Here is a 12,559-nt window from a genome sequence, read left to right on the forward strand (position 1 = left end):
GGACTGAGTCTAAATCCTGGGCTCAATACGTATGGATGTTTCTAAAATACACCTAAGAATGACCGATTATCTAGAGAAATCAGTTATCAATGCAGAGATTTCTATTTTTTAATGTTTTATTTATATATTTTTGAAAAAGAGCGAGAGTTCGCAAGCAAGGAAGGGGCACAGAGAGAGGTAGACACACAGACCCACAAACCATGAGATCACGACCTGAGGCAAAATGGTCGCTCAACAGACAAAGACCCCCAGGTGTCCCACCAGTGCAGAGATTTGAATGTGCAGTAGCACCAGAAAAAAATTAAACAGGTGTAACAGATGAACAAGGGGAAGGAAAGAGAAAATAAGATAAAAACTGAGAGGGAGGCAAAGCATAAGAGACACTGAAATACAGAGAATAAAAGTGGGGATTGTTAGAAAGGAGGGGGGTGATGGGACGGGCTAAATGGGTGATGGGCATCAATGAGAGAGCACTTGTTCCGAAGATCACTGGGTGTTGTATGTAAGAGATGAATTACTGGGTTCTACTCCTGGTACCGACACTACACTAGACGTTAGCTACCTTGAATTAAAAGAAATAATCAATCTATAGAAAAGAAGATATTAGTTGAACCAAAAAGTAAACACGTGTTAATATATTGATTCTATAAGAATAAGCAAATGGATTCAAGGATGACAGAAAATTAAAGCAAAGGAGGAACTGATTAATCAAAACAGGTATAAAAATAGGATTCAAATACTTAACAGGTATTTCTGTCTCAGCGTATTTCTGAGCCCTATATTCCTCTAAAGGTACCTGGGGCTGTGTGTCCCTAAAGACTCTGGGTCCAGATGTGGGATGGGTGAGGTCTAAAAGCAGACTCTTCGAGCCCTTTCCTTTTCCTCGGCAGATCGCGTGCCTGGACGCCTCAGCCTCCCAGGCCTGACAATCTCACACTTCCCTGCAGGTGCCCAACCCTGTGCGCATGCCCGTTGCTAGGAAGGCCGGTGGCTGGGCGCGCGCCTTCCGGCCTGCGTTCGGCAGCCGAACTGGGCATGCGCCGTGCTGCCCACCTACCGTGAGTGGAGCTGAGGCGGTGGTGGTCGTGTTCGCTCTTCTCTAATCATTCTCGCTACCGGAACTCAGCTGGAGGCCCACGAATTCGTCCTTCCGGGACTGGAAGTGTGAGTGACTCTGAGGATCGTGGCAGTGGAGCTCGGGCGGTTCGGAGCCGTAGGTGTGCGGCCTCCGCGGTGGAAGGTGCTAGGAGATAGCGTTCTTCCCCCAGGCGTCGTGGCCGCCGTGGCCCTGGTCCTCGAGGTAGGACGGGGACGAGTGGGGATGGCGGGGGAGGAGGACGAAGGTGATGCAGACAGGGAGGGACCTGGGGGCGTCCTTCGAGGTATGTGAGTCCTGGAGACACCCGGACATGCCGGCAAAGCACTGAAGCCAGAGTACTCAGGGGGACCCTGGGTGCGAGGCGGGCCAGGCAGTAGAGAACAGGTGTGGAAGGGGCGCCTGGGTGGGCCAGTTGGAAAGGGCCGACGCATGATCTCAGCGCAGGACTCGATCTCGGGGTGGTGAGTTCAAGCCCCGCCTGGCCTCGGGGATGAGCGTGACGTCTACTTTAAAAAGGGGGGTGGGCAGGAAACGGGGACCACAGCGGGGTTGGAACTGTGTCCCCGAGATTTGTATCGCACTGTGCCTGGTGTCAAGGGAGGAGCTGCCCAGGGGTCAGTTACGAAACTAGTCACGTGAGCCCTAGTTTTGGGAAGACAGCCACCGGCAGTACGCAAATATGAAGACCTACTCTGTGACCCAACCAAACCTTTTTTAAGGGGGTAAAATGGGCCCAGCAAATGGAAATGTGCACAGCAATAGTGCCTCGGGTTGAAATTTCCTGCACTGTTTTCTCACATGTCTCTATGATGGGGAATCTAGCTGTGGAAGTAAACCTCATGTTTGATCCTGTCCGTAAGGTGATTTGCTTGCCAGTTTGGCTGATGTAAATGATCTTTTACATTGATTTGGGCATTTATTTGGTGCACCCACAGCATGTACAGTATCCTTAATGCAAGGATGATTTTGAAAGTATTTTCAAAGTAAAAACAAATGAAAACGTTTACCTTGGAAGTGGTATACCTAGCCTTGAGAGTACATTTTCCAAATACTGATATCCTACTTTCAGGGTGAAATATGAGTGGGCGAGTCAGAGTAAGATCTAAATCTGAAGAAACAAAGGGTAATCGAGAGGCTAACCAACCGGCTGCACCTGTGGCTGTGAGTACTTCAGTATTTGATGTTTTCTATACCTTCAGTGTATTTTTCTGAAAATGTTGTTGAACTACAAACATACAGGTACAGTGATAAACGTTTGTCTTCTGATAAGGAGCAGGAAACGTTGAACCAGAAGGCGACCGTCCTCGTGTTGCCTGTGGAAATGTCCCCTAGGACTCCTTTGTTGTGCTTGTTAACAACAGGTTGTACATATCCGCCCCAGCACAGTGTAAAATAGCCTCCAAAGTGCTTGTGGGTACGTCTTCTGGAGTAGCCAGGCTGCGAGAAGAGTAACTTTTTTTAAAATTTAAATGTTACTTAGAGTACACTGCAATAGTGGTTTCAGGAGTAGATTTCAGTGACTCATGACTGACATACAACACCCAGTGCTCATCAGCAGTGCCCACTTAATCGCCCATCAACCATATATTTATGCCATCCTCCACCCACCTACCTCCATCAGCCCTCACTTTGTTCTCTACAGTTAAGAGTCTGTTTTGATTTGTTTCACTCCCTCCTCTTAGTTTTGCTTCTCTCCCCATGTGTTCCTCTGTTTTATTCTTCAGTTCCACAGATGAGTGAAATCATATGGTGATTGTTCTTCTCTCATTGACTTCTTTCACTCAGCAGAATACATTCTAAGCCCTGTCCACATCGTTGCAAATGGCAAGATTTTATTCTTTTTCATGACGGAGTAATATTCCATTATATGTATACACAGCCATATTCATTTTTGGAAATACATATATAGAATCATGTGTTATAAGTGCTTTTCTACTTTTTTATTATTTGATGTAAAATGTGTAGTGTATGTTTACATTATTGGTATGTATTAACAATGCAATTTTAATTTGGACACACACACACACACACACACACACGCACACACATGCACACACACACTCTAGGTCCAGCAGCCGAGTGATGAGCAACCTCAACAAAAAGAGGCACCCCCTGAGAGTCAAGATATTATTCCTGATAAAGAGAAAGCAGTTGCAGAAGCACCTATGGATCACGGTGAAGGTAAAGGCGGAAAGAATGCTTACTGGGGGCACAGGGTATATTTCTGCATCATGCCTTATGACATAACAGGACGAAGCAAAACATTAGAAGAGAATCTCAGTCATTTCCTGAAAACTGTTTGAAAATGTGAATAGAGTATAGTTTGCAGCTCTGTTCACTCTAGTGAATTTCCCTTCATTCTTCCAATGCAGGCCTTCCTCAATCAGAGAAAACTGTTGACTACTAACGTATACATTTCTTCACCAGTTTAGTGTGTTCTTCTCAGGACATTTGTGTGTGGCCTTTTTCTTCAGTGCATCAAAAGTGTAAGCAATTTTAAATAGTATGTGCAGGGGCGCCTGGGTGGCTTAGTCGGTTAAGCGTCCGACTTTCGCTTAGGTCATGATCTCGCGGTTCGTGGGTTCGAGCCCCGCGTCGGGCTCTGTGCTGACTGCCAGCTCAGAGCCTGGAGCCTGTTTCAGTCTGTGACTCCCTCTCTCTCTGACCCTCCCCTGCTCACGCTATCTCTCTCTCTCTCTCCTAGAAATAAATAATAAATAAATAAATAAATAAATAAATAGTATGTGCAGAGGGCCAAGTCAGCCTATCTTATAACATCTGGAATAAAGATGATTTGCATAGGGATGGTAGCCTCGTTTTAGAAATAAGAAAACTAAGGTTCAGGGACTGTGGTTTGCTAAAGACTGCTTGTCACATGGAGACATAATTAAATTTAATTTCACGGTTTTTTTATTACTTCCTACCATCTGTGTTTTTATACCAAAATATGAATGGTTTGTACAAAATGCATAATACTAAAATGTGTACTGTAAAATTAGCTAAGTACAGCCACAGGATAAATGAAGGTCAGTGGAGCAGGAGGTAGACTCCAGAAAAAGGCTCAAGGAATGAAAGCCACTGTTTCCTTTGCTTAATCATTTGATATGGTATATTTGGGAAAAGATGGAAAATTCAGGAAACTGGCATATAGGAAAACTATAGTAGTGTGGTTTATAAGCGGATTTACAAGGTATTTAAATACTTTTCTGATTAGGAAAATCAAAAGAATCTTAAAATGATCATGAAATGGAAATTAACAGCTTCCAATGCAGCATTTTCCTCAAATACTTGTAGTGAACTATGGGCGTCATTCAGGCCATGGATTATTTTAGGGATTTGCAGGTAAGAGGATTCTACAATAGGATTGATGACAAAGTCTTTTGCTTTCTGTCAACCCTGCTCCCTTTATTCTCCCTGTTAAGATTGAAGTTTGACTATGATTCACTCATGTTTTGCTGTCATTTTTGATATTTTGTCATCTACATGACTCATTTATCGTAAGTTATAGAGACAGACTTGGCAACTAAATCTAACTGGTTAATTTTCACAAACGAACTTTCAGGTTGCCACAATAAGGAATGGATCTCACTAGTCTCGGATTTGTTCTAGACCCACAAATGCACTCAGTTCATGCTTCAAGAAATTAAATTTTAATTTTCATGAAAATCCTATCCAAAGTGCAGGCCCTCTGTGGCTCAGGCACTTAAGTGTCTGACTCTGCCTTTGGTCTCAGGTCTGGATTTTGGCTCACAGTTTGTGATTGAGCTACGTGTAGGACTCTGCACTGGCAATGCAGATGTGTTTGTGATTCTCTGTCTCTCTCCCTCCCTCTCCCTCTCTCTCCCCCTACCCCTAGCTCTCCCCTCCATCCTTCCACCCAGCCCCTCCCCTGTTAGCTCACTCTTTCTCTCTCTCTCTCAAAATAAATAAATAAAGTTTATAAAATCCTGTCCATGGTGTTAAGATTTCGTTGCTGATACGCTCTACTCTCAGTACACTGTGGTAATATAATGCCACCGTAGATTCAGTGTGGTTTCTTCTTGGATTGTTATTTGAAATAAGGTTTCATAATGCAGAAAAACAAAGATGTGAAGTCCTCTTTCCATCATCACTTTTTTAATTACATGACGTCTACAGGCTTGTATTTCATATAATGGGAACAATAAATATTATCATCTCGTTCCTTATATTTCACGTTCACTCCTTCAAGTGATAACCTTTGTCTTTGAAGCACCTGAACTGGAAGCTGGTATCCAGAAATTGCCTCTGCCAAAGACTGAGGATATTAGTGAAGATGACAGTGATGTGAAGAGGGCAGATTTCCCAACTGTGGGGGGCGTGCAAATGCCTGAAGCAGGTATGGTATCAATTGGGAATGCAAAGTATGCGGATCTTTTCCTGAATATTATAGTTTTCATTATGTAGATGTACCTTCACCGATAGATACTTTAATAACAGACTTTACACAGAAAGGTACTTTCACAAGTAGTTCAGACCCTAACTTCCTGACTGCCTGACTCACATCCTATGAGATACAGAATTAAATTGGGTCAAAACCTTATTAAATTATAAAATAGGAAAGCATTTGCTTTTTGATAAAGTGTAAATACTGGGGCGCCTGGGTGGCCCAGTCAGTGAAGCATGTGACTCTTGATATGGCTCAGGTCATGATCTCACAGTTTGTGAGAACGTGCCGCATTTTCGACTCTGCGCTGACAGCATGGAGCCTGCTTGGGATTCTCTCTCTTCCTCTCTCTCTGTCCCTCTCCCATTTGTTCTCTCGCTCTCTCTCTGTCTCTCTCTCTCTCTCTCAAAATATGTAAGTAACCTTTTAAATAGAATAAACAGTAAATACTTTAACCGATAGCTGATTAAATTCAGAATCTTCTCTAATTTCCTCTTTTATGAAGCACAGAATGCATTTGGAGTAAATACCAGTTGTATGAAATATGCTGAGGCAACGGAGTAGCATCCAATACCAGCTCTACAATAAGTTGTGTGACTCTGAGAGAATCCCTTCACTTCTGAACCCATCTTGACGCGTATATTTAGTGATTTCAAATCGGATATATTGCATTCATTTTTTATTTCTGTTTTTTTGTATTCTGTGGTTCTGTTGGATAACATACATGGAATACAAAAATCGTCCATTTTGTTTGATTTATTTGTCATCAGATAGCATCTTTGATAAAATTTTAACATCTGAATTGAGATTTTCGTGCCGCTGAGAACAAGAAAACACACTGTTTGATGTGGATTTTTCTCTTTGGAGACCCGGATACCTGTTCTTAAATTTTGTCAAATTCTAAATTATTGTGGCTCTTGCAAAACGGGTGCAGTTTGAAACCTTTCCCCCATGAAGGCTCAAATGACTGAGTAATAAAATGGCAAGAGATGGTTTAGTTTCTAGTTTCTGTGGCACATCACGTAGGGAGAGTGCATGGGTGTTCTATGTAAGTGATGAATCCCTGAATTCGACTCCTGAAACCAGTACTACTGGTTACAGGTCCAGTAACTGGAATCTAAATTTAAAAATAAAAAATAAAACTACCTTTTAATAGGTTCATTTCGTTTCATCTGTTCTGACCTGAAGTGCCTTTTTCACTTCTTGTATCAATGAAAGTGTGGGGTGTTCAAAAAAATCTTGGTAAAATATATGCTTGGAGTTCTGTCTTATGAAATGGAAACGATGCTGTCCTGTGTATATCATTAATTTAATCTAAATAAAATTCTGCTGAGTAATGTTTCCAACTCTATGTCTATCTTACAGGTGAAGGACAATCGAAGGTTTAAGCAAGATGAAGCTGAAAGCATGCAAAGTGCTCTCATATAGGAAGGATGCTTCACCATTAAAAGTCTCTCAATAAAATCTTACAACTTTCTCCACAGACTCTTTCAGTCCTTTGTTAGACTTACTCTAAGTTCTAGGTGCTGTTAACAATTGTGTCGTTTTTTGAAATGTTATATTCTGATTCAGCTGGTAAAGGCAGATAGCTGTGTACATGGACACTCTCTCCAGCAGCCTTGCTACATACGATTGAATGCCAGAGGTGTACGTCAGCATCCATTATGAGTTTCAACAAATGCAATTCTATCATGTTTGAATACTAACAGTTTGTTACTGCTGTTTGAATCATTATCTCCCCTCTTTGTTTTCTCAATTTATAATATTGAACATACCAAACCAAGACAGTGCTGGGAAGAACTGATAATAGACATCCTTCTCTAATCCTGATGGGAGTTAGACAATATTTTACATTTGACTATATTTACTGTGACATTAAGGAAGTTCCATTCTCCGTTTAGTGTACTACACTATTTATGTGGAATATATGTTGACTTTCATCAAACACGTGTAGTACATTGATTCAGATGATCATAGGATTTTTCTCCCATTAATGTGTTAATGCAATGAATTTCATACATACATTCCTATGTTTAAATCAACCATACACTCCTGGCAGGGAATGTTCATGATACATTATCTTTGTGAATAATCTACATCATATTAGTTGGGTTAGAGTTTTTATTACCATCTTCATGAGTGACAGTAGCTTCGACTTTTAGTTTGTATACTCTCTTGGATTTTAGTATCAAGGATATACTGGCTTCATAGAATGAATTAGTACGTAAAACCTCTTTTTCTATTCTCTGGAACTGAAGACTCTGAAAGGCTGTGAGTGATGTAGGACTAGACTTTCCCATGTTCAGCTGTGTCTGGATTGCACCTCTTCTTGGGAACAGGACCCTGCAGAAACGGCAGGGAACCTCCAGGTCCCCATCATTTCAAATTGGGTGAGGTGCCCAGCTTCCCTGCAAGTAGTCTATACTGATGCCATCACTCTGACAGCTACCTGCTGCAGTTTCTATAGTGTCATTCATCTTCTGTGCCCAGAAAGTTAAAAGTCACGGCTCTATTAACTAGATACTTTGATCTCTGCTCTATCATTGTGAATAGCTGGCCTTCCACTGGTTGTGTGCACGTAGACACTGCATCCATTTATGGAGTTTTTAGAGAATAAGTTACTATAAAAACTCCTCTATTGATAGCATGTGTACTCTATGTTAGAACTGCTTTCTCCAGGGTTCCTTACATTTATAACTTCATTTAGTCTTCACACAAAGGGGTGTCAGAGTGTACCCAAGCTTACATTTGACTCTGATAAGCAGTAGATTTCGGGACTCACTTCTAAGTTAGAGCCCTTACTCTTCCTCAAAGTAAATACATCTGAAAATGTGGGCCAGGAAACCTGATGGTGTCCATGATGCCCTGGGCCAGGCTCTGTGCTGACAGCTCAGAGCCTGGAGCCTGCTTCTGCTTCTGTGTCTCCCTCTCTCTGCCCTCCCTCTGCTCATGCTTTCTCTCCCAAAAATAAATAATTGTTTGGGGAGCCTGAGTGGCTCAGTTGATTAAGTGGCCGACTTCGGCTCTGGACATGATCTCACGGTTCCTGAGTTCAAGCTCTGCACCTGAGCTCTGTGCTGACAGCTCAGAGCCTGGAGCCTGCTTCAGATTCTGTGTCTCCCTCTCTCTCTGCCCCTCCCCTGCTCATGCTCTGTCTCTCTGTCTTTCAAAAATAAATAAACGTTTAAAAATATTTAGATAAGGGATTAAATAAAACTTCGTTTTTAATAAAAAATTAAATATAAAAATAAATAATTAAAGCTATTTGGAACAATTTATACAAACAAAGACAAAGAATGACGTATCAGTCCCATGGTAACAAAAAATCTCAGCTCCCCTGCAAAACTTCTTTTTCAAACGTTATTTAAAGGCATGGATATTAGCAATTCTTACAGGTGTGAAGTTATGTCTCATTGTAGTTTTGTATTACCCTAATAACAAGTGATGTTCAGCATCTTTTCATGTGTCTGTTGGCAATTTGGAGGTCTTCTTTACAAAGATGTCCATTCATGTCTTCTACTCATGTTTCAAATTGGGTTATTTGGGGGGTTTTGGGTGTTGAGGTTTATACATTTTTCCTCTATTTTAGATACTGACTCGTTATCAGATATGCCAGTTACAAATATCTTCTCCCATTCTGTAGGTTGCCATTTCGTTTTGTTCATGGTTTCCTTCCCTGTGCAGAAGGTTTTTATTTTAATAAAGTCCCAGTAGTTTACTTTTGCTTTAGTTTCCCTTGCCCCAGGAGACCTATCAAGAAAGAAGTTGCTATGGCAGTTGTCAAAGAGGTTACTGCCTGTGTTCTCCTCTAGGGTTTTGATGGTTTCGGGTCTCACGTTTAGGCCTCGGATCCATTTTGACTTTAGTTTTATTTTTTATTCTATTGAAAACAAGCTAGATAACATAAAGTATAGTCTTGGCTTCAGGAGCAGAACCCGGTGATTCATCTCTCCCATTGACGCCCAGTGCTCACCCTGAGAAGTGTCCTCCTTAATGCCCATCACCCATTTAACCCATCCTCCCACCCTCCCACCCAGCCACCCCCTCCAGCAGCCCTGATTGTTCTCTGTATTTCAGAGTCTCTTAGGGTTTGCCGCCCTCTCTGTTTTTATCTTATTTTTGTGTATGGTGTAAGAAAGTCCCGTTTCATTCTTCTGCATGCCGTTGTCCAGCTTTCCTGGCACCATTTGTTGAAGAGACTGTCTTATTCCTATTGGATATTGATTCCTGCTTTATCAAGACGAATGGACCCTATACTTGTGGGTTCATTTGTGGGCATTTTATTCTGTTCCATCGATCTGTGTGTCTATTTTGGTGGCAGTACCATACTGTTTGGATCACCACAGCTGGGTAATACAACCTCACGTCCAAAACAGTGATGCCTCCAGCTTTGCTTTGCTTTTTCAAGGTCGCTTTGGCTAGTCAGGGTCTTTTGTGGCTCCATACCAGCTTTACGCTGTTTGTTCTAGCTCTGTGACAAATGCTGGCAGTATTTGGCTAGGGATTGCATTAAATGTATAGATTGCTTTGGGTAGGTTCGACATTTCATCAATATTTTTTCTTCCAATCCATGAGCACGGAATGGCTTTGCATTTCTTTGTGCCATCGTCAATGTCTTTCATCAGCGTTTTAGAGTTTTCAGAGTACTACAGGTGTCTCACCTCTCAGGTTAGGTTTGTGTCTAGGTATCTGATTGTTTTCAGTGCGGTTGTCAAGGGGATGGATCCCTTAATTTCCCATTCTGCTGCTTCACTATTGCCGCATCGAAATGCAACAGATTTCTGTATGTTGATTTTGTATCCTGAGGCTTTATTAAATTCATGTATCAGTTCTAGCAATCTTGTGCTGAAGTGCATTTCGGGTTTTCTTAAACAGAGTATCATGCCGACTGCCCAGAGAGAGTTAGGGAGGGCTAGAGAGAGAGGGAGAGAGGGGGAACCCTAGCACAGAGCCGGAGGCAGCGCTGGATCTCACAAACCTTCAGATCATGAGCTTAGTCCAATGTTTAACCATCTGAGCTACTCGGGCACTCCGGAAGAGTCAGTTTTAAGAATAAATAGATAGAATCATGTCTTATTTGTGGGCTTATACTTTCTTAGTATTTGGCATAAAAATCTGTAATATGTATTTATAGTGCTGGCATGTATTAAGAGCACTATAATTTGTGCACACACACACCCATCCCTAGGCCCAGCAGCCCAGCGATGAGCAACCTCAACGAAAGGAGGCACCAACTGAGAGTCTGAATATTATCAGAAGAAAGAAGTTAAACACATACTTGTGGCTCAAGGTGAAGGGAAAGAGGGAAGGAATGCCTATGGGGCTCGGGGTATATGTGTGCATCGTCATTATGACATACCATGAGAAGACAAAACAAAACATTACAAGAGAATCTCAGTCATTTCCTGCAAATCGCTTGAAAATATGAAGACAGCACGGTCAGCATGGACCCTGACTTGGGGCTCAATCCCACAACCGTGAAATCATGACCTGAGCCAAAATCGAGTCAGACGCCTAAGTCAGTGAGCGAAACAGGTGCCCCAAACACTTCTATGATTTGGAAAATCAAAAATATCTGAAAATGATTATGAAATGGAAATTGACAGCTTCCAAACACAGTATTTTCACCAGATATTTGTAATGAATTATTGACATCAGTCAGGCCATGGATTATTTTAGGACTTCACCTTAAGAAGTTTCTCCAGTACGACTGACAACAAAGTCCATTCACTCCTTTCCACCCTACTCCCTTTATTCTCACTCTAAGACAGGAGTTTGGCCTTTATTACTAACCTTTTGCTGTTTTTTTTTTTTTTTTTTGATATTTGTTCTCTACATGACTTATTTATCACAAGTGACATAGAGGGACATCGCACCTACAGGTCACTAGTTAATTTTCACACAACCTTAAGGCTGACCCAGTAGGGGATGCATCTCCCTAGTATAGGATTTGTCATAGGCCCATAAATAAGGGACTACTTTCTTCCTTTTTCCTATAAATGGGTAATTCCCCAACCAAGGCCATTACTCCTTTGGAATGCCTTATGATTCATTTTCTTTTGCACAAAGGTTTGGCTCAATACAAATTGGAAGAGGGAACCTGGCCTCCAGAGGGAACTATCAATGACAGCACTATCCTACAATTGGACTTGTCTTGCAAGTGTAAAGGAAAATGGGGAGAATTTCCCTATGGACTTTGTTTTGGGGCCTTAAAAAATCAAGATATATGTAAGCAATATAAGGTGGATCCTAATTTAATGCAAACCGTTTCTAAAGTCCATCAATCAGGAGGGGAAACAATTAAGGGCCCCTTACCTGTATCCAAAACACACCTGGAGACTGAGGAAGGAAAGTCTTCCACCACAACCTCCTCCTCCTAGGATCCTCAATCTATATACATAATAATAATAATGACAATAATAATAATAATGCAATTCTGCTCCCTGATACCCACCTTATCCAGGCCCTCCCTGTACTGTAACACGCATGTTTCCCTTACAAGAAGCTAGAAGGCGAGAAGAAAAAAAGCTTTAAATTACAAGGCTTAAGACAGATAAAAACAGATCTAGGTCAATTTTCTGATTGGGTAAGTATATAAAAGCTTTTCAGAATATTATATATGTTTTTTAGTTGACCTGGAAAGATATAATGTTTTGGTTAAATCAGACTCTTCATAAGGCAGATGTTTTGAAAAAAAGTAAGGAAATCTAAGATTTAGTTCTTAAATTATTCTAAATTAGCCACTATTTTACAAACAAAAAATGAGAGCCCAATGGACTTCCTGGAGCAGGTGAGGGAGGCTCTTTTAAATATATGGCTATCTCCCCTGACATTCCTAAGGCTGAGATGTTTTTCAAGGACAAATTTGTCACTCAATCAGCCCTAGGCATCCAGAGAAAATGCAAAAATTGGCTGTTGGCCTTAAAGGGACCATGAAGGAGCTCTTACAAGCTGCCAACTGGGTATATCACAAACAAAACAGAAAAGGGCACTTAAAATCTGAGGCCTTAATTGTGGCCTTACATTCTATGTCAAACTGGACTTTCCGAGGTCCT

At 41.5% G+C, this 12,559-nt stretch overlaps 1 protein-coding gene across 4 annotated transcripts; it reads left to right on the forward strand.

The window, feature by feature from the left end:
* Window positions 1–1,048: 1,048 nt before the first annotated feature.
* PAGE5 (PAGE family member 5) lies at window positions 1,049–6,981 on the forward strand. Of its 4 annotated transcripts, none has more exons than XM_039225218.1 (5): window positions 1,049–1,164; window positions 2,169–2,260; window positions 3,166–3,280; window positions 5,331–5,456; window positions 6,870–6,981. In XM_039225218.1, exons 2-5 carry the CDS (start codon window positions 2,177–2,179, stop codon window positions 6,890–6,892), a joined length of 348 nt encoding a protein of 115 aa, XP_039081149.1. In that variant the 5' UTR covers window positions 1,049–1,164; window positions 2,169–2,176; the 3' UTR covers window positions 6,893–6,981. The 4 variants fall into 4 exon arrangements, with proteins under 4 accessions (XP_039081149.1, XP_039081147.1, XP_039081148.1 ...); XM_039225216.1 differs by having other exon boundaries at window positions 1,049–1,158; XM_039225217.1 differs by having other exon boundaries at window positions 1,151–1,213.
* Window positions 6,982–12,559: the final 5,578 nt, after the last annotated feature.

Source organism: Hyaena hyaena, unplaced genomic scaffold, assembly GCF_003009895.1.
Source record: "Hyaena hyaena isolate Hyena2069 unplaced genomic scaffold, ASM300989v1 scaffold_2000, whole genome shotgun sequence".
NCBI lineage: Eukaryota > Metazoa > Chordata > Mammalia > Carnivora > Hyaenidae > Hyaena > Hyaena hyaena.

What these genes read in the sequence shown, in the direction of transcription:
- PAGE5 (XM_039225218.1), top strand. Translation starts at nt 2,177, where the DNA reads ATGAGTGGGCGAGTCAGAGTAAGATCTAAATCTGAAGAAACAAAGGGT. An exon ending in ACCTATGGATCACGGTGAAG is followed by an intron (nt 3,281 to 5,330) that starts GTAAAGGCGGAA and finishes TTGTCTTTGAAG; the next exon opens with CACCTGAACTGGAAGCTGGT. An exon ending in CGTGCAAATGCCTGAAGCAG is followed by an intron (nt 5,457 to 6,869) that starts GTATGGTATCAA and finishes TCTATCTTACAG; the next exon opens with GTGAAGGACAATCGAAGGTT.